This window comes from Drosophila kikkawai, chromosome 2R (assembly GCF_030179895.1).
Source record: "Drosophila kikkawai strain 14028-0561.14 chromosome 2R, DkikHiC1v2, whole genome shotgun sequence".
In the NCBI taxonomy this organism is placed as follows: Eukaryota; Metazoa; Arthropoda; class Insecta; order Diptera; family Drosophilidae; genus Drosophila; species Drosophila kikkawai.
In genome coordinates this window covers 21,017,448-21,042,184 of record NC_091729.1, presented here as the reverse complement: position 1 = coordinate 21,042,184, position 24,737 = coordinate 21,017,448, and the positions used below count along the sequence as shown (strand labels likewise).

The 24,737-nt window shown below is 40.3% G+C and overlaps 5 protein-coding genes across 15 annotated transcripts; 3 read left to right on the top strand and 2 right to left on the bottom strand.

Moving 5' to 3' along the window:
• Positions 1–327: 327 nt before the first annotated feature.
• LOC108085130 (uncharacterized) lies at positions 328–1,635 on the bottom strand. Its single transcript, XM_017181634.2, has 5 exons — positions 1,422–1,635; positions 1,222–1,366; positions 1,036–1,161; positions 828–977; positions 328–770 (listed from the first exon to the last, which is right to left on the bottom strand). The coding sequence occupies exons 1-5, from the start codon at positions 1,547–1,549 to the stop codon at positions 516–518; spliced, it is 804 nt and encodes a 267-aa protein (XP_017037123.1). The 5' UTR covers positions 1,550–1,635; the 3' UTR covers positions 328–515.
• A 405-nt stretch (positions 1,636–2,040) lies between these two features.
• On the top strand, positions 2,041–9,199 carry Csgalnact (Chondroitin sulfate N-acetylgalactosaminyltransferase). The gene is made up of 5 exons (XM_017181631.3): positions 2,041–2,336; positions 6,611–7,686; positions 7,751–7,887; positions 7,953–8,255; positions 8,314–9,199. The coding sequence occupies exons 2-5, from the start codon at positions 6,639–6,641 to the stop codon at positions 8,455–8,457; spliced, it is 1,632 nt and encodes a 543-aa protein (XP_017037120.1). The 5' UTR covers positions 2,041–2,336; positions 6,611–6,638; the 3' UTR covers positions 8,458–9,199.
• Syb (Vesicle-associated membrane protein synaptobrevin) lies at positions 2,325–5,667 on the bottom strand. 7 transcript variants are annotated; one of them, XR_001771084.3, is made up of 5 exons: positions 5,511–5,667; positions 5,134–5,198; positions 3,887–4,230; positions 3,376–3,583; positions 2,325–2,726 (listed from the first exon to the last, which is right to left on the bottom strand). XR_001771084.3 is itself a non-coding variant. In XM_017181635.3 (4 exons), exons 2-4 carry the CDS (start codon positions 5,178–5,180, stop codon positions 2,629–2,631), a joined length of 489 nt encoding a protein of 162 aa, XP_017037124.1. In that variant the 5' UTR covers positions 5,181–5,198; positions 5,511–5,667; the 3' UTR covers positions 2,325–2,628. The 7 variants fall into 7 exon arrangements, 6 of the variants coding, with proteins under 6 accessions (XP_017037124.1, XP_017037126.1, XP_017037125.1 ...); XM_017181635.3 differs by lacking the exon at positions 3,376–3,583; XM_017181637.3 differs by lacking the exon at positions 3,376–3,583 and having other exon boundaries at positions 3,887–4,152.
• Positions 9,200–9,910: 711 nt separating the features above from the next.
• Positions 9,911–14,840, top strand: LOC108085092 (eukaryotic translation initiation factor 4B). 3 transcript variants are annotated; one of them, XM_017181561.2, is made up of 5 exons: positions 9,911–10,541; positions 12,708–13,215; positions 13,276–13,384; positions 13,744–14,169; positions 14,405–14,840. In XM_017181561.2, the coding sequence occupies exons 1-5, from the start codon at positions 10,524–10,526 to the stop codon at positions 14,619–14,621; spliced, it is 1,278 nt and encodes a 425-aa protein (XP_017037050.1). In that variant the 5' UTR covers positions 9,911–10,523; the 3' UTR covers positions 14,622–14,840. The 3 variants fall into 3 exon arrangements, with proteins under 3 accessions (XP_017037050.1, XP_070140288.1, XP_017037054.1); XM_070284187.1 differs by lacking the exon at positions 13,744–14,169 and having other exon boundaries at positions 9,915–10,541; XM_017181565.2 differs by lacking the exon at positions 13,744–14,169 and having other exon boundaries at positions 9,920–10,541; positions 13,276–13,342.
• Positions 14,841–18,659: 3,819 nt separating this feature from the next.
• On the top strand, positions 18,660–22,764 carry LOC108085117 (uncharacterized). 3 transcript variants are annotated; one of them, XM_070284529.1, is made up of 5 exons: positions 19,556–20,091; positions 20,406–20,994; positions 21,070–21,232; positions 21,295–21,601; positions 21,674–22,764. In XM_070284529.1, the coding sequence occupies exons 2-5, from the start codon at positions 20,887–20,889 to the stop codon at positions 22,497–22,499; spliced, it is 1,404 nt and encodes a 467-aa protein (XP_070140630.1). In that variant the 5' UTR covers positions 19,556–20,091; positions 20,406–20,886; the 3' UTR covers positions 22,500–22,764. The 3 variants fall into 3 exon arrangements, with proteins under 3 accessions (XP_017037106.2, XP_070140630.1, XP_017037105.1); XM_017181617.3 differs by lacking the exons at positions 19,556–20,091; positions 20,406–20,994 and adding an exon at positions 18,660–18,908; XM_017181616.3 differs by lacking the exon at positions 19,556–20,091 and having other exon boundaries at positions 20,363–20,994.
• The last annotated feature ends 1,973 nt before the right edge of the window (positions 22,765–24,737 follow it).

Below are 24,737 nucleotides of genomic sequence, written 5' to 3'. Positions count from 1 at the left end.
TATCAGCTTATTTGTACATATATGTATGTGTGGGAGTGATTCTGGGGGAGGCGGAAGTCTAAGTCATCCATCGCTGCTGTGCAATCAATCAATAATGCAAATCAATCGTAGTACCAATCAATGTTGAATATATAATATATATGCATGCCCATGTCTATATCCTATTGTAAGATAACTACTGAGCAGAGTTAAACTATTACCAATCAAGATCCACAACTATCAGGTTTACAAATATCCATGTTTAGTCAAAAATCCGATTAAAGTTTCAAGGTTCCAGTTAAACTCACACGAAATCTGTTTTTTTTTTGGCTGGGAAATTGATATCTATATTAATTAATGTCTTGTTTTATTTTCATAACATTTTTAATTTTCATTTAATAGATCTAAAAACGAAATCTACTTCTAATTACATTTCCCCTAAATAGAGTCTTTTAAGATCTATTTCAGATACTACTTTAGGAATTTAACATTACTGGAGCTAAACCATTCTGAGAGATCTAGAATAATCTTTTTCCCTATGCCTCCGCTGGGGCGTTCTGCTCCTGGCTCTCACTGCTTGCCGTCGTCGTATTAAAGCTAGTTGTTGACGACGTGAAGGAGGTTGTGGAGGAGTGACTCGAGGCCAGTTTGTAGACTATCTGAGAGTAGAAAGTCAGCAGGAAAAGGATGATGAAGTCCAGAAAGAGGATGAGCGAGGCCAGCAGGTAATCGCTCAGTCGCATCTCTGCAAAGCGTCCACCGTTGATGGTCTGGGCATGATACATCACAAACTGGAAAGGGAAAGGGGTTAAAGGGTTTCAGGTACCTAGGAGTCTTGTGCTCCTTACCAGCAGCACAACAATGCTTATGAAGATCTGGAACACCAAAAAGGAGTACGGCATTGCCAGGATAACGTACACCATGATGAAAAAGATGGTGGACACAAGGAAAATGAAGGCCACCACAAACAGAGTCACCACGTCCAGGGTCAGGTCATGCTGCAGAGAAGAGGTCAAGCTTTACATGAAGGTCCTAAGTATTGATAACACCTCTTACCGGCAGAATGGACCCAAGCAGGATAAACACGAAGAGCAGCAGGACGCACACAAAGAACCACAAAATCAGGTCTGGCCATAGGGTTTTGGCCGCCAGGGCAAACAATCCGACGATTACAAACTCTACCTGGATAAGGCAATCCAAGCAATATATTATATACAAATTGTATGTAACTATCACACTCACTATCAGAATGGTGATCACCCAGTTGAGCACGATTATATAGCGAATTTTCTCGATGAAGATGAAGAGCGTAACCAAAATCATAGCCAGCACAAAGAAGATAATGCTGATCCAGTACCAGTCAATGAACACATCTCGAACCACCTCTCTAAAAACAGACACAGACCATATCATAACCAACTCCCATTCTCAGCCCAACTCACATTAGGGAAATAACCAGCCACTGAATGAGGGCCAGCACCATCCAGAGCACGGTCAGCATGTAGGAGAGGCATGCAAACTTACGGCGGGCCCGCCGGTATGCCTGCTGTCTCTGACGACGTTCCTCCATGATGGCGATGGACTTCGGTGTGGGATATGAGAAAATAGGAATAGACCAGAACAAGGCTCAAACTTAATGGTTAAGTCAGAGCAACTCTGATCTAGGTAGACATTTCTGAGAGTCTCTCCTAGAAATTATTAATACCTATGAAAATTGAGCAGTTGATCCTTCTTGGTAGCCTTGTAAAGGCTGATCTTTTGGGGTTTCATTGCTTTTTTTTATGATAATTCGGGGTTAATTTATATTAATCTCACAATATGATCTTTGAAATATCAAAGAAAAAGCAGAAAAGCCCTTGGAAAATAGGCTTCTTTTGACTTTTATAAATATTTTCCCAGTTTAGTGGAAGTTTGTGGGGATTTTCTACGAATAAGAAATACATTTTAATCTTTACTTTTATATTATAAAAAAATATTAATAGCTCTATTTTTAACTCCTATCCTATAGATCCTACTATTATTACAGACTAAGATGCTATTGAGGTCCTTCTGAAACTCCTCTCTAGACCACCCTTGAAGTAAGGAAGGCGCATGCGCGGACTATCGAAACAGCTGAGCGAAATGTTTACGCAAAAAGTGCCATCCTTTTCTCCTGGCGCGGCAGTTGCTCAGTGCCAAGCACCTGGTCTGGTTTGGTTTGTTTGTCGGGGTGGCGCGACTCGGGTTTGGTTCGCCGGAAAATCAATACAATTTCCCTTTTGACAAGTGCAGTTGAATGGTGGTCGCTGAATGTAAATAAATGGATAAACTGTTTCGGGCAAAAAACTCTGGTGGATTTCCTTGGATTCGGTTAAAGTGTAGGTGGCATCATGTATTTTCAATTGGATGACAGACAAGTATCTATATAAAACGTACATATCAAGGACCTTTGGCCACGGCTACAATACGTAAATGTGTGTTTGGTTTAACATTAAGTTTTAATAATTACATTCTGGTTAAATATATATATATATATATGTTTTAGGCGCGATTTTAGTAAGTTATCTTCTTTTGAATTTTCCTCCCCTCCTCTGTGTGTGTATGTGTGTGCTTTCGCGAAAGGATTCCCGTCCTAGAATAGTTGTTTGGTCCATTTCCGTTCCGTATCCTCTAAGACTTGTCCGGAGGGGGAGGGATATACTGGGCCTCGTTGACTGCCTTAGCTCCTCCACCACTAACGCTGCCACTGCTAGATGGCCAGACCGACACTAAAACGGGAGAGCACACATGTTAGATGTATTTTTAAGGGAGTTTAGAATATATTCAACAAGTTATTCTTGGTTGGCAGGTAATAAAAATTACCTTAAAATATCGAAAATTAACTAAAATAATTACTATAAACTTGTAATCTTAGGGATTCAGTTGATTTCTTAGAATAAATTGAATTGTTTCTGTTCTAAATCTAAGAAAACAAAGTTGATATTTATTATTTTAAAGAGTATTGTTTAAGAGACGAACTTTTACCTCAAAACATTAGTCACAGAAATCGCCTTAGTCACAGATAAATTCTATTAAATGTATTACGAAGGCGAGTAATAGTGACATGTGTAATCTACGTCATAAATATTAATAAACAATCATGTTTAAAGACTTTAGTCAACTGCTTCTTAATTTATTTAATATTTTAAACTTGAATATGTACTATTGATGTTTTTAAATTGTAGAATATAACTTTTTCAGCCTATGTATATATTCCAAACCTCCTTCTCTTATATGTATCTAAACTTTACACCTTAAATTCCGTTAAAAATCTCTCTTAAAAACGAACCCCAGTCACTAAACACGAGTTTCTAATCTTAGAGACTAAACAAATATGATAATTAACACTTAAGACAGAGACACAAGAACAACAATTACCTTTCGACTTTTGGAGTTGCTTAGCCTAATATATATTATATAATTTAATATACAATTTAGTATGTATGTGGTAGAGTAGGCCGGCACACGCACAGAGGCGTGCTTAACGATAAATCTGAACCTTAACTTTGCTGTATGGAAAACGGAATAGCTTTTGCTTTTCTGTGTGTGTGTAAGAGGGCTTAATTGTATCAATTGAAAAGCGACACTGCAAGTAAACAGAAATTCACAACGGATTGTCATCAGTACGAATAGTTTCACTTATGGGGTTAGTTGGTGCCGTATTGGCCACAGATTGGAAGCAGATTAGCAGGTTAGCGAGTGCCGAGACCACAGGTTAAGCAAGATTAGGGCGTGCAGGGCGTCGACTTGTGTCTTTAGTTACCAGAAATCAAACCTGCCACCTAGCTACACACTACCGATCTTTAGTCTGATCGAAAGAAGCCATTAATACCACCACCAGATAAAGAAGCCCTAAAAGCAAAAGCCAAAGCGAAGTTCATAGACTTACCCAGGACAATGATGAGCAGCACGACGGCGATTACGCCTAGGATGATCATCATCTTCATGTTGGCCCACCACTGCTTACGCTTCAGCTTGCCGGCCTGCTGCTCAAACTGGGAGGCTCCCTGCTCCAGCTGATCGGCCCGCTCGCCCAGCTCTGATAGCTTCTGGTCCCGCTCCAGCACCTTCTCCACGTTCACCCGCATGATGCCGACCACCTCGTCCACCTTGGCCTGTGTCTGCTGCAGGCGCTTGTTGGCCGCATTGTTGTTGCTGATGTGATGGTCCCCATATTGATGATGATCGTAGTTGTTGTCGTGCGCGTTCGGTGGTGGCGGAAGTATGGGAAAACTGTACAATATTATGTGTGTTTGTGGGGGTTCCTTACACTTATGAACAGGAGCCAATTGTGGTTCAAGCTGCAGCGTAGAAAAGCAAGGAATGTCTGGGTGATACCCCTTAGCTAGACATCCGGGTGTATTATCTAGAAGCCATTTCTTTTCTTTATCTTAAGTATATGCATTTCTGATAAGCTTTATGGGGGGTTTTAGATTTCTAACAAGTCTATTTCTTCGTCTGTTTTTTTGTTTTACTACTATTTTTGGGCTTTAATTAAAAGTGATTTGTAAAGATCGCAGCTTAATCGTGACTAACCTAATTAAAAAAGGTTTTGAAAAACTATTACAGATGGAGATTTCAATATTTTTACATCGTTTTATCGTTGGAGTATAATTTTTTTATCTAAAAACATGCTAAGCATAAGAGGTTAAGGATAAATATATAGGTTATCCCCTTTATAGTACCGTGTAACATACCAAAATATAATTAATTAACCTTTTTCTATCATAAATTATCTTTTTGCAGTAAAATTTTCGAAAAATTTTAGAAATATCCGACTTTATCTATGTAAAATAAACTATTTTCTATACTAATTTCTTTTATCTTGAGAATATTAGGCCTCTTTTAGAGAAAATGTACTCTTTTTCTATACTATTTTCCTATAATCTCTAGTATATAAACAATTAACCTATAGTTTTTATATGTAAACATGACTTCCCCACCGATATAGCTTCCCTTTTACATATACTACAACTCCTAGGGTATTCCAAAGGTCGTTTGTACTGCCACCGCTAGACTTTCTTTCCGGTTTTCGGTCTATTAAGAGCCATGACGTCACTTGAGCGGCTTTTCCTTGCTTTTCGTGTGCTGAGCCTGTTGCTTCGATTCGATTTCCATCGAGGCGTTTGCACTTACTCGTTGTTATTGGATCCAGAGGGTGTGGGGGCTTCGTTGTTCTCCATTGTGATACTGTGCTGCTGCTGCTTTGGGGAATCGAATAAAGGAAACTTGTTAGCCAATTTATTAAGTTATAATAACAAGTGCAACTGTCGCACACACATGCACGGTGGGACACACGCACACCCCGAAAAAAGGGTAGATTGTGAAAACAAAAGGAAAGAAAACAAACGGCGCACACCTTATCTATTCGGCGTATGAATCACTCGCGATTTGGAGGAATGCCATCACCAACGGGGCGAAAAAGAACTTGTTGCGCTCCGCCACGGCCGCCGTGGTGCCAACGCACTCTGTTTACATGGCCCAGAGGCCGCCCCCCACCCGCCGGCACTCACCTTGACAATGGGTCCTTGGAATACTGCTGTGGAGTTCGGTTTTTCCGGAAAAATCTACAGCCTGCCTTGTAAATAGCACAATTTTTTTTTTTATAAATATCTATCAACTTGTGATCGGTATGCCAGTGCTGCCAGTTCAGCTAACTTCAAGCTAAATCTAGCATATCTGAAAAGGCTTCTTGCAATTTAGCCTTAAAAATATCTTACTTTAATATTAATTTAAACTCATTTATAAAATAATATAATTATTACGATTGGAATTAAGGATTTATTTTATTAGAAAAATATGTAAATATAATTTTCCGAGTCTTATATATTTTTGTTTTCTTTTTAAATAATAACTTACGGTCTGTATTTATGGATTATTAATAATAATTATAATAAAACAGCATTTTTTTTAATATTCTAGTATATAATTTTAACATATTTGTATTGAGAATCTAGCTTTTATAGGTTTGACGGGTAATTTGCCAACACTGTCGGTATGATCTAGAGGGGGAATATCGATGTTGCTAGCTATCGATATTTTTAAAGGGGGGGAAACTTCGATATTTTTGTGGTAGGCATGGCAGCTGGTCACACTGTGATGATCACAATGTGATCTCAAATTAGAGTGAAGAATGAAACCAAAGGATCAACTTGGACTTGTTTTTGGTTTAAGAGTTTATGCCATAAACTTTATGGTATGGATGAATTTTGTATAAATCGAAGGAAAAAAATAATAAGCAAAATTTGCTATCAATTTAAAAATTAAAAAGGTCATTCAAGGTTTTTTCTATTAGGAAAATGTTTCCATTTTGTTAAGTGTGCTAAATTGGGTTTTAAATTAATGTAAAACGTTAATTTATTTGTATATAATCTGTTGTTCATTAAGGGGAAAATTTTTTTGGTCGATATCATTAAAAGTCCTAAATTAAAACAAAATACATAATTTCAAATATTAATTATTAATTTAAAAAAATGCAAAATGCAAATATTCAAATTGCCCCCCATTGTTTTTAGTGCAGTGCAAACATACCAGTGTGTACACACCCACACAAAAGAGAGATGCCAGATTAACCAAATTCACTAACGGTTTTTTGAAATTATATATCTTACAGAACACATTCCTTAAAAGGACTATGGAAAATGCATAACTCCCTGGTGTCCAAATTGCTGGTCCGCCTGCTCCTCCTGTTCGCCTTGGTGACCGCCGCCTCCATTGTGGTGCTCACGAAATGCGGATTCGACGAGCTGACGGCGCAGGAAACGCAGCCAAACAGCCCCAGCAGCGAGGCCAGCGGCTTTAGCTACGCGCTCAGCGAACGCGAGGCGGCCATCGAGCGCCTGAAGCAGGAGGTCCTCTCGCTGCGCACCCAGATCCTGTTCCTGCAGAGCAACAATCGCAGCAGCGCAGCCAAGCCACCGACCACAGGTAATGGCAGCCTGCAACTGCAGCTACAGGAGACCACGGTGGCTCCGTCGCCTTTGGCGCACCACTACGACTGCAGCAGCTACATCCGGAAGCAGGTGGGCGCCGCCGAAATCCTGCACGGCCTGCCGCTGAACAACGAGTACGAGCTGATACCGTACAACCACTTCACCTTCACCCGGGTCTATCCCATCGATCTGGGCCTGGGCAAGCGGGTGGTGGAGAAGCCCATTGGCTACCGGCGACGCGACCTCATCGAGGCGGTGAATAAGGCCCTGGAGAGCCTGAATCGTAACCACTCGGCCAGGATACGGTCCAAGGGAGCCGCTCTTCCAGCAGGTGATCAAGGGGTGATCAAATACACGCTGGACGACTTCATCGAGGGCATCTACCGCACAGAGCCCACAACGGGCACCCAATACGAGCTCTATTTCCAGAGTGTCAAACACCAGGCGAGTCCTGTGCGCAGGGCTCTGGTGATGCGACCCTTTGCTCCCCTGCAAACCGTGCAGCTATCGGAGTTGTCCCTGAATGGAGGGGATTCCCAGGCAGCTGCTGGTCCCACCGTGATCCATGTGATACTGCCCTTGGCGGGACGCTTGCACAGCTTTCGCAGCTTCCTGCAGATGTTCGCCAAGCTCGAGGATCGCCGGCTGGAGCTGATAGTGGTGTACTTTGGAGTCACTGGGTTGGACCAGGCCAGGCGCATGGCTGGCAGATCGGAGAGGACGCAGTTTTTGGCCCTCAATGAGACTTTTAGCAGGGGTAGGACTAACTATAAATAATATTTATTATTATTTAATACATTTATTTTCCTCTTTCTCCTCAGCCAAAGCCTTAAGACTGGGAGCGGAACATATTAAGCCCGCTGGAGAGGATGTTCTGCTCTTTATGTGCGATGTGGACATTATGTTTACCACCAGATTTCTGGAGCGATGTCGCTGGAATGCGGCACCAGGCAAGAAGGTATAAGAAGTCGCTTAACTATTAAGTTATTAAAATAAATAATTAACAAAAATTACTTGTTTCAGGTCTATTACCCCGTGGTCTTTAGCCTATACAATCCCCATGTGGTGTATACGCTGCAGGGCAAACCTGTGCCCAGCGATGAGGAGCAGCTTGTGATCTCAAGAGACACAGGTTTCTGGCGTGACTTTGGTTATGGCATGACCTGCCAGTATCGCTCCAACTTCCTGCAGGTCCGGGGCTTCGACGAGGAGGAGATTGTGGGCTGGGGTGGCGAGGATGTGATGCTCTATCGCAAGTACGTACGCTCCAAGATCAAGATCATAAGGGCCACCGATCCAGGGATCTTTCATCGCTGGCATACCAAAGTAATAGTATTTCAATTAATATTGATTTGTTAATTATCTAACTTGATATTCTTGACAGATCTGTTCCAATTCACTAACTGCCGATCAGTATAGGGCTTGCATACGCTCGCGAGCTCTGAACGAGGCCTCACATGCCCAACTGGGTTTCCTGGCCTTCCGGGATGACATAGCCGCTGCTAATGCGGCCAAGCTACACTCGTGATACTGGTGCATCCTGCAGGTATCCTTGAATATTTGGCTACTCCATCTAAGGCGGACATTTCAGTGTGTGTGTGTGAAGCAATGGCAGTGATTTATTAACTATAATTTACACAGTTTGTGATGTTATTTTACATTTAGAGGAATTTAGTTAGCAAATTAAATCATAAATTAAGACATTTCCTCTTTAATTTTATTAAGAATTTATGTATTTATTTATTTTATCAACAAACTTAGTAAAATCCAAGATCTGTTTAGATAGGATTTATCAAAATAATGTGATATTGGGTTGTATAAAACTATGTCTACTTACTGTACTGTCTCTTTTAATATCTCCTAAATTTATTTACTATTTAAATCTTCTATAAATTACTTTTACAATCACTGCTCTTAGCTTACACCTGCCTAAACACACACAAAAACTATATACTTGCCATTTACAAGTATGTACAACTTGAGACAATAACTCGTATTTAGCAGTATCGTTGAATTAGCTTAATTGTTGATCTTGTTGCGCCCTTCGAGAGTGCCACACACTCACACACTCTGACCCTGAAACGGAAACGGAAACAAAAGGATCTCCAAAACACACACGCACATCACAATTGTTCTTCCATGAAGCGAACTAGATGCAATCTCCAAAGAGCCCAAGAAATTATATATAGTATTATATTTACCATATCGAATCTGTGCGGCAAACTGGGCCTGAGCGCTTTGTAAAAACTAAATTAAATCGTTTAATTAAACTTGTCGCCTGCTTGTTTTTTTTTTTCGCTGGCTGGTTCTGTGTTTTACGAGTAATACCTGTGTTTTTTATGGACAAAGCCAACGACCTCCGCGCGGGGTTCACTGAGCATGCAGACCAAGAAGGTGATCTTTCACCTGGTCTCCGACTCACCGTGAATATATAGTTTTTATTTATTTCTGCAAAGGTAATTTGTCATGGTTTGGAAAAGGTTTTCTTTACGTTTTTATTTCAGGTAACGGTTGTGGATGGGGAATTATTTTTGGATGTAAGTAATCAGGGTGTTACAATTAATTCTGAGGGGTGAAATTTTACTAATTAAAAAAATTTCTAGCGGATTTAAAGGCTCTAAATATATGTTTATAAATTCCAAAAGGTTTTAGGAATAAATTTATTCATTTTAAGGGATTATTAACAAAGTTTAGCAGTAGGTAAATAGTTCCAAATTTCTTTAATTAGCAAAAGAAACCCCTCTTCTTCTATAATCTATATTAAATATACTACAACCCCCATTTCCCCTTAGAGTATCCATAGCTTCATCATTAAGATTTCTTAAATTTTGAGACGTCTTCAGCTGGAAAGCCTTTTCATGGTCACGGTCATGGATTATGTAAGCGCCTCTGAAAAGTGTTTTGTTCCAGTTGGAAGTGGAAATACTAATCTCCTCTTTTCATGCCAAGTCTGGGGGCCCTGCCCTGACTCATCCCAGAATAAGAGCCGAATAATCTGCGATAATTTCACAGGAGTGTTCTTTGGGGCATTACGCCATCATAGACGGAATAATTAGCCCCCCCGTCTCGACGAAACAATCAAGGCGTTCGCTGGCCACATCCTCCTCCTGTCTGTCATTCTCCGAAAGCCAAACTGACCGTGAAACGAGAGCGGAGACCGCCCCAAGGTGTCGGTTGGAGCAGGCGGCGAGGTGACAAATCGTCGACGTCCCGGCCCAAAAAAAAAACTGAAAACCGAGTGCCAACACCTTAGCCACGAATGCCAACGAAGCATACAGCGGAGAGCAGCACCTCCACCATAATAGCCACGATGATCTGGTGGTGGTGCTGGTGGATCGCGGTTCAGTGCTCTCGGCGGGGGCAGAACCACTGCTCGGGTTGGAGTTCAAATAAATACGGCGCCCTCTGTTCCGAGCAGATCATTCGCGGTCTGAAGCCAGTCCGAGAAGCTCCGACTCCGACTCCGGCAAATCGTTGTGATAAAGTGCGCAAAGGATATTCCTTCGATTAGAATTTTTAGAGAGGCACAACGCCAGGTGTGTCAGGTGCTAAATTTGTGTTCGATTCGGTTGAAGACAGTGGAACGGGGACACCATGAGAGCTGTCATGTTGGTGAGTTGTGTTCATGGGAAAGCCTGACTTCTATTGGGATTGGGAGAAATTGTGAACTGTTGGATATATTTTTTAAGCGAATCTTTGCTTTTATTAACCAATATTAAAAAGTTTTAATTAAAATTGAATTTAAATGAAAAAATTATTTATAAAAATAAGCTGTACAAAGGAAAACGCATTGTTAAACAGTATTTAAAAAGGTTTAATTTTATAAAACTTGTAGGGATCATTTGAAACGTTCCCAGTTCCTTGCTTATTTGTTCTTAAGAATTTTAATTTTTCTCCAAAGAAAACACTTTCGAAGAATATCTTTTTTAAAATGTAAAACAGCAGTCAAATATCTCTCAAATCTTTTGAAAAAAAAGCTTTATAAGAATCTGAAAAATACCTATAAATTACCACAAATCAAAATAAATTATTCTAAGCTCTTAAACCAAATGAAAAACTACGTACGGGGCATTCAATTTGTTCAGCAATTTAATTTGTTCTTTCAAAAGAATTATATTTAAGAATAAGGAATCTTTTTGAAAATATAGAAATAAGAAATTTAATAAGATGAATATTCTATTTTTAATTGCATTTTTATTTTGTCAATATAAGCATATTAAATATACAACACTTATATATAGAAATGGGAACAACTTTGTCCTGAAAATAATATAATTTCAAGCCGGTTTCCTAAGATATTCATATAGCAAGAAGCATCCCTTTAACCATTTAAAAATGTCCTATAAAAACCCACATAAATCTATCTATGACACCTATTGTGTCTATCTAAACAATAAGTCTGAAACATTTAAGATTATAAATGTACATAAAATCCTAGTCCACTTTCAACTTTCCACGAAATGTGACCCCCAAAAGGTGTTGTGTAACATGGGTATTCTAGATTATGCAACCCCCGAAATATTACGATGATGTTATGTAAATTCAACCAAAAATTCCCAAAGAACTCACCAAGAGCCCATTCATTAAATTTCGACGGCAACGACCCTCGCGGCCGGTGAAACTATTTATAATCCCATACCAATCGGCGGTACTCGCTCGAAATATAATTATTCTAATGAAGTTGGCCAGAGTCAGTGACAAGTCACATGGATCCGCAGGCCACAGCAGAAGCTATAAGCCCCAAACACCACCGATTTGGCCGGAAGTTGTTCCTGATGCTTGGCTAACAAAGCGTGGCGGCGGCCAGCTAGCAAAATATTTTCCATGATTAACTCTGCTCGGGCTGGCCATTCTCGCCATATACATATGCTATGTGGAGTTATGATTCCAATTCGGAGTCCAAAATCTGATTCATGCAGCCCTGAGTCGGGCTCCGAAATGATGTCAATGCTACCACCACCACCACCACCACCGGGTACTACTTCTGGCCCGGCAAAAATCCATTGCATAATCGCTGGGGTAGCTGGCTGATCATATTTCACGCCGACTGGCCACAACGTTGTCGTCGCCGTCGTCGTCCATTTTAAAGCGGTGTTCATCTGTGGAATGGGATGGCTTTGCGCCCTCCCCAATTACGATCGGAGGCTGCCTGGCTGCCTGGCTCTGCCATGGAGCTCTGTTTTGGCCCAGTTGGCAGCTGAACCGTGAGATATGTATTGGCTGGCTGATTTCCCGGCTTAGCCGTTGGCAATAGGCCCACTCAGCTAGAAGCAATTAAAGCCAATCAACTAATGATGATCGCACTCTCGATCGCTTTCTGTTCTTTGAACAGAGGGACAAAATATATCGCCATCATATCTGGTTTAATTGAGTGCGGCGACATATATATTTTAGAGGATCTTATCGGTGACATAGATCGAAATAAAATACCAATAATGAAAGATGAATAATAGGTTTGGATATAATGTATTTATTTATTTATATAATTATAAAGCACTTAGAGGATTAAGAAAGTATTCTAAAGTGGCCTCTTAACTTCTTAAGAAGGTATATAATCAGTATTACTTTTGTAGTTTTTAAAGAACAAATTTGTGAAAGGGTTTTTAAACCTAAAGGATATAGTATCTAGAGATATTGATAATAATCTCTAGAGGTTCAATGTCCTTTTATGAATTTAAAGGAAACCAGTCTCAGGCATCTATATATAATATATAATATATCCAAAAGATACTTCTAAATAATCCAGAATATTCCTTAATAACTTATTTTCCATCCCAGCTACCCTGCTTGGCCCTGCTCGTTTGTGTGCGGGCAGCGGTGACAGGACCGGAGGCTAGGTCCTCCAGTACAAACCCCAAGGACCAGCAGCTGGCCACGGCCAGTGTGGGAGTCCTTGACTCTGTGCTAAGGGGAAAGAGCCGCCAGTCGCGGTGTGTAAGATGCTACGAAGATCGTGATAGGGATCGGTATTATGGAGGATATTCCAGTCGCACAGGCGATGATATGCGCAGCAGTGCCTGGTACTATTCGGGATATGATGATCGCAGCAGCAGCAGCCGAGGTGGCGACCGTGACTACGACCGGTACTACGATCGGTATCGTAATTACTACGACGATCTCTATTCACCGAGGACCTACGATCGGTATGAGGGACGAGGCTATGATGATTATAGGCGAGGATCCTACGGAGGAGCCGGATCATACGATCGTGATCGTGGTTATGGATACGACAACAGGGAGAGAGATAGATACTATGGTGATCGGTACAGCGAGGGCTCTTCTAGAGGTAATAGTAATTATGAAATATTATATATATATTATTATTTTTAAATTTTATATTTTATAGACCGCTACTATGATCGCTCGAGGAGCAACTATGATCGCTATGATCCCTACGATCGCTACTACTCCAGGTATGATTTTCGCAACTATCGCCCTTGGGATGAGACCTACAGGTATCGTCGCACATGCTTCTGTGTATATATGTTGTCAGCTGTCTATCTTTATCTCTGGCTTTCTATCTCTGAGTTGTTTCCCCTCTTTTTTACTTTCATACAACAACTCAACTCAACAACACCACAACTACAACTACAACTACACCAACATCATGAACAACAACATGAACATGAACAATACACCGCACAACAACAACAACAACAACTGTGGACACTGCGATCAATTTATGGCCGACAAACAAACCAAATTGCACCCGAAAAACAACTGCAACTGCACTCACTCACTTCCGCCAACCCGACATTCCGTATCCGTCCCGTTGACCCGCCGCTTCCGCTTCCGGTTTTGCCGCCAAAATCAGAGGCCAATCCGGCTTCGATAACTCCGGACGGGGCTATTACTTTGTCGGTGACGCCGAGGACGATAGCGATACTGGCCGGAATCGTGGCTATGGCGGTGGTTACTCCTATAACCGACCCTCGCCCGCGCTAAACTCGCCCTGCGGCAGCCGCCTCTTGGGCAGTAATTGTCCCTATTCAGGAGGCGGCTCCAAGGTCACATCCTCGGCCATTGGCAGCGATAGTTCTCGCGTGGGTGGCCACACCAGTGTCATGGGCTCGGATGGTGGTCCCGGCAGCTGGACATATTTGGGGGATCAGGATAAAAATGGCGGAGGAGGCAGCTCGAGCGGCAGCAGCAGCAGCGGCTCAAGCAGCGGCAGCAACGGGGGCTCTGGCAGCGGCGGCAGTCGGGAGCGGGAACGGGACAGGGAGCGGGATGCACAGAGGTAAGTTGCAGTGGGTGCTGCCCCTGCAACAGCAACAATGGTGTGATTTTTGGTAGAGTTTTCTTGGAGTTTTAGAAGGGCATTTGAAGGTGAACTATAACTTTTCTAACCGATTTTAAAATGCCATTCCAAATTCCAAGTTATATTTTACCCACTCTTAATAATCCCCCACGAAATCGCATCCGGAATCGGTCACGGCATTAAGATAGGCTTGCTCTCTTATCGCCCCTCATAGCTCTTCCTATGGTGGCCGACCACGTCCTCTAGGCGTTAGCTATCTGCTCGAACGGGACTCGGATGCCGCATCGGATGGTCCAGGAAACACGGCGAATCCAGCCGGCAATGGTGGTAGTGGTGGTGTTGGTGGTGCTGGTTCTGTTGGTCAGAGCATGCCGGTCCCAGCTGCACAGACAGCCGCCGAGGGAAGCACCGGAAAGGCGGCGGAGCAGTGATTCCAGGCACCGGAAAAGGAAATGGAACTCGAATCCAAGTCGGATACGGTTCCGGAACTGGAGCCCAAGGCGTTCCAGCGGCTGGGATAACTGCCGGACTGTGGGCGTGGCAGGGCTTAGTATAACCTACCTTCCGTATTTATGTGTAACTCGTAAGCTAAGTCTCCAAAGAAACTATTTATGTGTGGCGCAGCTTTGCTCAAATAAACAAAACTTCAAAGATCCTCAATTAATTGTTTTTTTTTGCTATTTGGTTAAAAAAATATGTAAATATAATATAAAACAAGCAAGAGTGTTCAGTTGGAAGTACAGTTTATTTTATTGTTCGTTTTTGTAGTGCTTAAATATGAGTTCATACATTTATAGTACTTAATTGGTTTTTATTAATAATAATAATAAACTTTCTTCTTGAGAAGACCCTGAGCATAAGTAAAAAACCAAAGAAAAATTAACTAATAAAGTAAAATTTAATGTGAAATAAATATAAAAAAACATAAAATAAATTGAAAAGAAATTAAATTTAGTAAGAAATGAAATTTTAAATAAAACGTATAAAATAAAACACTTAATTTATAACAAATAATTAAATTATAATAATACAAACAAACACAAAATAATATATAAAACAAGCCCAAAATAAAAAAAAATCCATTAAAATAAAACTAAAGAACATTAAACCAATTTCGCAAAATAATAAAATAAATAACGTTCATAGTGTTACAATATAAATAATAAATAAAAAAAATATGATAAATATAAGAATAAAATAAGGAAAATATAACAAATAATTAAATATAACTACTTACAACATTAGAATACATAGAATATAAAAAATATACAGAAAAATATATAAATAATTTGGATTCTCATCAAAAACACGGATAAGTACGTATAATTTAAATAAACTCTTAATAATTCGTCAAAACAATCATGAAAAACCAAAACTATTTAAAAGAAAAAATTTTTGAATAATAATTAAATTATTAAATAATAAAAAAAAGTGTAAAACATAAAAGTGTATAATTTGTTATAAATAACTCAGATTATGGAAAACCGTCAATAAAAAAATATAAAACAATAAATTAATAACTCAAAAATCAAAATAACAATACAAATCTTGATTAAACAAATAAAGATTATATATTTAAAAAAACCCCTAACCTTAAAAAACAATTTTAAATAAAAAACCATATTTAAATATAATGATAAATTGAACAAAATAACACCAAAGTATATAAAAATATGATAATTTCAAATAATAAAAACTTAAAAGATTTTTAAAAAATATATGAAGTAAAAAAATTGATAAAAAATTATTAAAATATACCAAAATATAAAATAAATTAAAAAATTTATTCATGACCAAACAAAACATAGTAAATTAAACATGAAAATAAATATTTTATATATAAAACAAATCAAATTCCATAAAAATAAAATTATAAGAGAAATAAGAGAATATATTTTAATAATAAATAAAAAAGTTTAATAAATTAACTTACCAAATCATAAATTATAAACCGAACGAATTCACAAAATAAGTTGGAAATCATAAAATCACAATTTGTTTAAAATAAACATATAAAGCATAAAAACATAACCAATGATAAACTGATATTGAATAAAACAACAAAAATGTATATGAAAACGGGAAAGAAATTTTAAAATGTTAAAATAAACAACAGTTTTGTAAACAAAAATGAAAAAGTTAATAAAAAAATCAAAGAAAATTAGAAGCTTTGAAAATGAAAACCTGAATAAAAATTAAGTAGAAAAAATAATTGCTCGAATGTAATCTTCTTTAAAACAATCATTTTGTAACAAAAACACGCCTTGCTATTGGCAATATACATTGAAAAAACTTTCCTGGTAGTTCTTCTTTTAAATTAGAAGTTATTGTTTGAAAACTTTTGTCAAGGATATTGTTAGACCAACAAATTTATAGCTTTTAAAAACGTTTTTTAACAAAAAACATCAACAGGATGAAAAAAAAAATAATAAAACTAAAAAAGGCACAAATAAATTGTAACTAAAATTGGATTGATTTCCATTTAAAAAACTTATTTAAAATTTGTCTGGAAGATTCATTCTTTTGTTGATTTGTAGATCGGTGCAACGTCGGTGGGCGGTGGTTTAATATAATTTAAAACTTTAAAATTTAAATGCTTTTCTTTTTAGCGGTGTGGTTATATTTTTAAGACTCTTGTGGGAGTATTTCTTGAAAACTTCAGTGTGCTAATTTATTTATGTTTACTGCTGTTTCTTCTTGTGTTTTTGATGCTTTTTAGAATTTTATAGTTAACTTCATTCTTAATTTTGTAGTTTTTCAGGTGCTTGCTTTCATATTTTTGAAGCTTTTTATTTATGATTTCATTGGAAATATTTAGGTTCTTAAGTTGCATCCTTGATTTTTTGGATCTCGGGTTGATATGGTTTATAAATGATTAATTAAACCTTTAGAATTCCATTTTTTTTTTGGGAAACATCAGAAAATTGTATTTATTGATTTCTTGAAGATTGTTTTGTATAATACAGGCTTCTGTCGATTATAATATTGGTTGATAAATATATTTATCATTTTAATTTGTTTTTCTTGTCAGGAAAATTGTATGTACTTGACTCCTTGAAGAATTTTCTTTTGTATTCTGAATTGATGTATATTTTTAATGATTTTTCGGTTATTTTAATAATTTCTTTAAGTAGTTTTCATAACTTGTTGAACCTTAGCTGGATCGAGTTTATATTTGTTTTATTTTCTCTATAGTAAATAGAGTTGAGCTTGTTTCTTTCTGGTTTTCTGTGAAAGGATAACCAGAATTCATTAGCTCTCAATACGTTTTCTTTTCACTATTTAATACTTACATATTTCCAATAAAAAATCCAAGTGTCTTGAAGGTTATCTCTCAAAATTAATTGTATTTAACAAACTTTAATTAACGGCTGAGGCCGCCGCACATATTGGCGGCGGCTTAGCGATTTTTGAGCTCGCTCTGTATCGTCGTCACTCGTTAAAACTCGAAAGTGAACTGTGCTGCTATGCCGATCGGATCCCTCTTTTATATGTGATCTAACCAGGGAAAATCATCCACCATCTCTGGCTGGAAATACTTTCGCATGACGCAGGCGTGCCTGGGTTCCAGAACCACCAAGAACCGGGTGCATGCCTTTGACCCATAACAATAATAATAAAACGAGGGTTCAGCTCAAGAAATGAATTGAATTGGAAATGTTTATTTCATTTTTATGCTGGTATGTATGTCCCCGAGATCGCTTTACTTCTTTGCTGGGACTCTAGTGGATTCCGGTGGAGGGTTCTGTCTGGGGTTAAGTCACCCCCGTTTAGAGCGATCTTGCCCTGTGGGAACCGAGCTGATAAAGGTGGCTATATCTACCAGTTGCTTGCATAGTAATTAGTCAAGATTTTTCCCGTTCGCTTTCTCACGCTCCTCGGGGGTTTCTATTCCTATAAGTTCTTTTGCGAAAATCTCCCCCGAAAGGTGTTTCTGTTTCTCAAAGAACTGACAACAATAGGGGCGGGGTGCTCACATTTTGGGGTGGCTTATAGCCAGCAGCTCCTGTGTCAGTTTGCCAGCTACTGGTAGCTGGATTTTTATGCTGGTGGCATTTAATTTCATTTAGGACTCTTGTGGGATCATCAATTGTACATAATTCGGCTACTGGCAGAATGCGGGCCAAGGATGAGCCAGGGGTGCAGCTGCAAGGAGCGTTGAATGAGAAGTTTTGAAGATTAAAAGTTGTGCAATAGCCTAAAAGTAAACCCAAAAGTTCTTACTTTCCCCTTATCTGCATGTTGGTATAAGTATTTAAAGTGTCTTGAAGACCCAACACCTTTGATAACCAATTTGTTGGTCAAATCAGCTTTCATTTAGTCTGCTTGACTTTAGCAATTTCCCTCAAATAAACACGTTGTTATCTGTATTATTTGTCTAAGAGAAAGATAAAGAATAGACAGCTCTTTATTTGTGTTAGTTTTTTGTTTCAAAAACTCTACAAAACCTCAGAGAGAGAGCTACCCAAAGTGCGTAACAATGGCTGCGATAACGCATCTTATCAATGAAACTAGTTGATAAGCAACCGCGTCCTCAATCAACAGGCAAGCGCAATGTACTCCAGTTTAGTTTTACTACGGCGGCAGTTCACCTCGTCGTGTCTAGTTCGGGGAAAATGCGTAGATTTTCCCACTGGCTACGGCCCAGGGTGACGCATGTGGCGTTCCTGATCCTCTTCGTCTACCTTTTCCTGCTCGTGGGCCACAGATTCCTTCAAGTGAGTGTGACAAATTGGCCTCGTTCTATTAGCAACAAATATGCTCTGTCAAGAAAACATCCGGACCTCTTTAAAGTATTTAATGGTTTGTATAATTAATATTTCGCTTTGAAAGGAATATCTAGACAAATTCGTTTGTTTTCAAAACAGAAAATGCTGTGAAGGCAATATATGGTGTACAGTGGTATGCATTTTTTTGTTATATATATTTCTGTATATTGTGGCATCGATTTGATGTTAGCTTATCCCTAGGGTTTCATTAGGGAAATGCATTGTAGCATGCAATTCGCTTTGCGTGTCATGGGATAATGCGAAATTTTAATTACAAAATTGGAGTGGCTGTTTAGAAAGTGTTAAAGAATGGAAGAATGAAGTTTAAAATTCAAGAAAAAATATTTTTATTCTATAAAAGTTCTTCCCAAATAAATTTTTGTTTAGTTTCTTGCTCAAATCTCAGCGCTTTTTATTTTCATTTGAATATTTTAATACTTTCTTATAAACGTCATAATGATTTAAGTCCCACTGTCCCCCATTTATTATTTGAACTCAAGCATCAAGTGGCCATTGCCTTCGGCCACTTTCGATTGCCCGGCCAAAAAGACCAAAGACAAATGTATTAAATGCGGCAATTATACATAAACATGTGTCTGAATAAAAGAAATGACCGGCTGGCTGTGTGCGTGCTGCTCTATGTATAATTGATATATTTTCATTTTCAATAATAAAAGTGGAGGAGGATGTTGGCCGTATTTACTTAAAAATAGCTGCCAAAGGCGACGACGCTGAGTCACGCCGAGCGGTGAAGGCGGCGACAGACTTGGACATGGACACTCCAATCGAGAGACAAGCGTACAATTTATTAAGTTACCTCCCCCACTGGAGCACCCACTGACAATCCACCCACTCGGTGGGGGGACATGGAGTTGGCTCGCTTACAAGGCCCCTCCATGACTCGCTGCTGCTGCTGCTGCGCTGCCGCGGCGCCGTTACTGCGCTGCCCCGGACTGCCGCCATTTGATGACAGCGTCCGTGGACAGAGGCGCCAGTTTGATGCGAGGCGTGCGTTGATTAACTTGTTGCATACGCGTCCTGGATAAGGCAGGAGAGTGGAGCGGGAAAGCGCCGGGTCTCTAGTCACTTCTCCCCTTGCTGTACACTTGAAAAAAAGAAAACGTTAAGAATTGTAGGGTTTTCTAAAGAAAATAAGAGTATTTTTTGATAAAGTGTCTAGAAATTTAAGACCGAAAAATATGAATTTTAAAATTTTATGTAGGTTTTAAAAGAAATTAAGAGTTTCTGTGATAAAGTTATTTTGTATCTAGGACTAGAACTTGATTTTGAAATAAATCTAAAAATTTAACTGAAATGATCTAGGTTTAAATAACTTTAAACAAAGATATAAATGATCACATATATTTCTATAATTTATAGACTATAAAATCTCCTCTTATTTTTCTCGTGAAACCAACATCTCTTTAATTTGTTTACATTATCCAGTGAGAGGGTGAGAGTGCCATATATGATTTTTTTTCCCACCCATCGAACGACGTGTGTGTATGTGAGACCATAATTATTTGCGTTTTGTGGGGGCGCCAAGCGAACTTGCGGCTAGGTCGGTGTGACCCAAGAATGTGGAGGACGGAGGGCTTGGTGATGATGACACTGGGAAAGGAAAAGCAGAGCCACCAAAAGCAACAACCACAAGAGCGTTATCGCTAATCGATGGCTGGCCATCAAGAACGCTAAGCAAATAAGCAACAGGAGCTCTACGAGCTGGAGAGCTCGACGGCCAAGACCCGAGTCCGAGACCCAAGACATTGTCGTAGCCATCGTCGCAGTCCAGTTGCCGTTGCCGTTGGCGTCGCCGTCGACGCCCACACACACACACACAACGCGCAGCGAAAGCGATAACCGCTAGGAAATAAATAAACAGTTTTAGTTGCTGTCGGCGATTCCTGAGGAGCGGAGCCCACTCGAAATGCTGGCGGCTCAGGAGAATCGCTTCCAGTATGTGTACTTTGCGCTGTCCGCCGTGGTGGCCAGCGCTATGCTCGTCCTGGTCTACATCTCCATGCGTTCGAGCCTAGTGAGTTTGGGAGAGAGACTTCTTGTATTTGTTGCCTGATCCTGTGACTCATCCTTGGGGTTACTCTATTTGCAGAATGAACGGTTGCGCGAGGACCTGGCCAAGACGCAGCACCAGATGATCTTCGAGAAGCCGAATCCACACTGGGACTATAGCAATAGCTGGCGGAAGATCGGAAATGCTTCGCTCAGGCATGAGATATACTCGGCCTACTTTGATGTGAGAACGGAGATTATAGGTGAGCTGAAGGATAATTAAATGTATCCTGTAATCCTATATCATTTCATATTTATATTCCAGGCAGTGTCCGCCTGGATGAGGAGCAGATGACCATTGGTTCCCTGCGTCTGTTTGCCATTCTGCCCGAGCGCCTGCGCGACTCTCGGGTGAGCTGCATCGTTCGCTTTGCGGACTTTACCAGCCAGGAAATAGTGGCCGAGGAGGCGGGGGCCATGCATGATGTACACAACAATACCTTTGCTGCCTGGAGCATCATGTGTCCATTGCATGCCTCACGCCGCAGTCCCATGCGACTGCCCCAGGCGGTGGCCCTTACCTATGCCTCCAACAGACTGAGTCACCTGAGTCCCACCTTTATTCAGATCAGGTGGGTTTATACCTTATTCTTCTCCAAGATTTATAAACTAATACTTTGATTTTTCTTTCCTGTTCCCCTTAGCTACCCCCGCAACATGACCAACCTTTTTGGACGTTCGCGTCCCACGATCTCCGTGTGCGTGGGTCCGCTGCAGGAAAACTACTCAAATGTCTTGCGCCTCGTGGAGTTTGTGGAAATGTACCGCCTGCAGGGCGCCAGCCACTTTTATTTCTACTACGTGGAGGCCACCGAGGATGTGCGTCGCGTTCTGGAGCACTATCAGCGCATCGGACTGGCCGATGTCTTTGAGTGGAATGTCCACTCTCACCTGCAGGACCTCCACTATGCCGGGATTGTGGCGCAGTTCAATGACTGCGTCTACCGGGCCAATGTCGTGGATAACTTCAGGTATGCCGCAGTGGTGGACCTGGATGAGGTGGTAATGCCGCTGAAGCACAACTCCTTGGCGGATTACCTGCGTCAGTGCGATGAGGGCCGAACCGCGGGCTTCGTCTTCCGCAATGTCTTCTTCCATCGAAGGGATAGTAATGACACCTTCAATGCACCCGCCCACGTTCTCAACCGACTGCTCTACACTCAGTCGAAGGTGAAGCGGACCCTGGAGGTCCTGCCCGCCCACGTGCGAAGCAAGGTGGTGGTCAATGCCCGGGGAATTGTAGAGATGGGCAACCATCAGGTGTATCGCTCGGCGCCGGGCTACACCGACCACATAGTGCATCCGACGGTGGGCCTGCTGTTCCATTACCGCGACAAGTGCATCAACTGCAAGATGGTGCTCATCGTGGACTACACCGCGCGGAGATTCGGGTCGCTGCTCTTCGACCGCGTGGACACCACGTGCCTGGAGGTCTTCATGGACCGGCGGGGCATCTGTGAGTTGGCGTAGCCCATATCAGCGAACCGATCTCCGACAGACGCCCCCTAAAAACTACAAAGACCAGAGATCTCGCGGCTCAGTTCTGAGCGTGGCCTCCGCCCGTCGACATGCTGAAGTTCTGCTCGCTGCGCAAGGGCAGGGAGTCCGCGATTCCCAATGTTACGACTCCGGCTTCGGCTCCGGCTCCCAGAGTGGCCAAGAGTGTACGACAAATTAGCCTAAGTCCCCAAGCTGTTCTCTCTAAGTGTTATGCCGTAATAAATCGTGCTTTAAGTGATTTGTGATGTAACCCAAAGTGTTTTTATTTGGTCTCGTCTCGTATTCTGCCCCCCCTTAGTCCTCGCTGCGCCTGAAGGATGTCCCGCTGACCGATGCCCAGCTGCTTCAAGTGCTCCAGGCACAGCGTGAACAAGGTCCTTTGATTTTGGCCCTGAGCAGGTGAGCAAAAGTCCTAAGGGTTTACGATTTCCCAAGGTGTGAACCCGCCCCCTTTTTCACTTTCAGTGCGGCGGCGGGGGAGACCTGCCGGAAATGTGGAACACCTTATGAAACCCGTCAGGTGCTCGAAAACGGAACAACAGGTGAGCTTTGTGGGAAGCAGGACCTTTGTCAAACAGAAGGTGTATTTTTAACCGCATGCTGTTTTATTTAACTAACAAATTTAAGTGGTTAATCAAATAAAAGTCAAAAGTGGGTTAACTGATAGTGCGGCACTTCCTCCCCTGATTTTACAAATAACAAAAATAAATTCAAGCTTATGAAGTCACTTAAATTCAAATCAAAAAACCCTTAGAGATTATATTTTATTTTTGGAAATGAACCTTGAAATATTATTCAACTTCGAAGAATGAATTTATCAGGCAAAGAGGTTTATAATTTATTTTAATTCTCTGGAGATATTAACCCTATTCCGAACTGAGCTTTAAAATAATTCGTTTATGTCATAAAATCCTGAGAAATCATTTACTTACTGGGATTTTTGAGGATTCCCCAGCTAATTTTACTTTTTATACACAAAAATTAAAGGCTTAATTAGACCCTAGTTGCTTAGGGCTTTCCTTCAAGTGCTTAGGTCCTTTTCATAAAAACGCCTTCTCTGGGGACTAAGCATTACTTTAATTCATGAATTCATTATTTTTATTGGTTTCAAGTGTTTGTTTACAATTAATTTACATTTTTTAAACTCTTCCTGTGTCATCTCATTAAGAAAAGTCAATAAAAACAGGGACAACAAACCACTACTGTTTACCAATGCTTCTCTTGGTCATGGAATGCACTCCCCTCACTAATTACATTACTCAAAGTGAAAAGCCGCAATCAACTCGACGTTGTTTGTGATTCATGCCTCGGCATAAACGACTGAAAAAAACCATAAACTGTTTATTGGAAGAAGGACTGAGCCGGCTCACTCCCTCGCCAATAGTATTGGAAATATAATAACCAACAGTGCACGCTGAACCATTTCAAAACGAACCCCTTTCCGGAGGCCCCTCAATGTCTCCTCCTCAATTTTACAAGCCCCCCTCCGTGACAACGCCTCTGTCTGGACTGTTAGAGCTTGACGCTGCGCCGATGACAATGACGCTGCTAGCTGGCATTATACTAGAATGTTTACGAGGGAGTGTGACAGTCGGTGTGAGGAGTGGGGAAGTGGGATTTTGGGGAGCTGGAGGGAGGCAGTACTCTGGCTTAACGGGAGGGTGTGAGGGTGCGCAACGAGTGGTCACCGCCTAAGCCGGCAAACAAACACAAAAAACAATAAAGGAAATCACCATAAAAGCGAGTTTCGCTTCAGGAGTTGTTAATTAGCGTAGGATAATTAAATAATCATTAAAATATTATATAAAAAATATTTTAGAAAATATTGGAATTAATTTACATTCCTAATTACAATAAAGTTATTGCATACTTTTGGGCATATTTTCAATTGATTTTAAAAGGTCAAACTATTTTGATTTCCTTAAGAAGGTGTAAAAAACTATTCCAAGAAATATAATGTTGCAAAAAGAAAGAAACTTAGACTGCATTTTGAGTCTCAAAAACTTTATAGCACGCTTATTTTATAATAAATTTTAAAGCCATCATATTTGACATATTTCTAGCAATGATATGATCATAACTTATCTTCAAGATTGACGTATGATTTATTCAATTAAAGACTAAATAACCTGCAGTTATATAGATATATATCATTTATATAGATAACCCCCCTTGGATATAACCAATTTAAATTGCCCCAATTAGTCT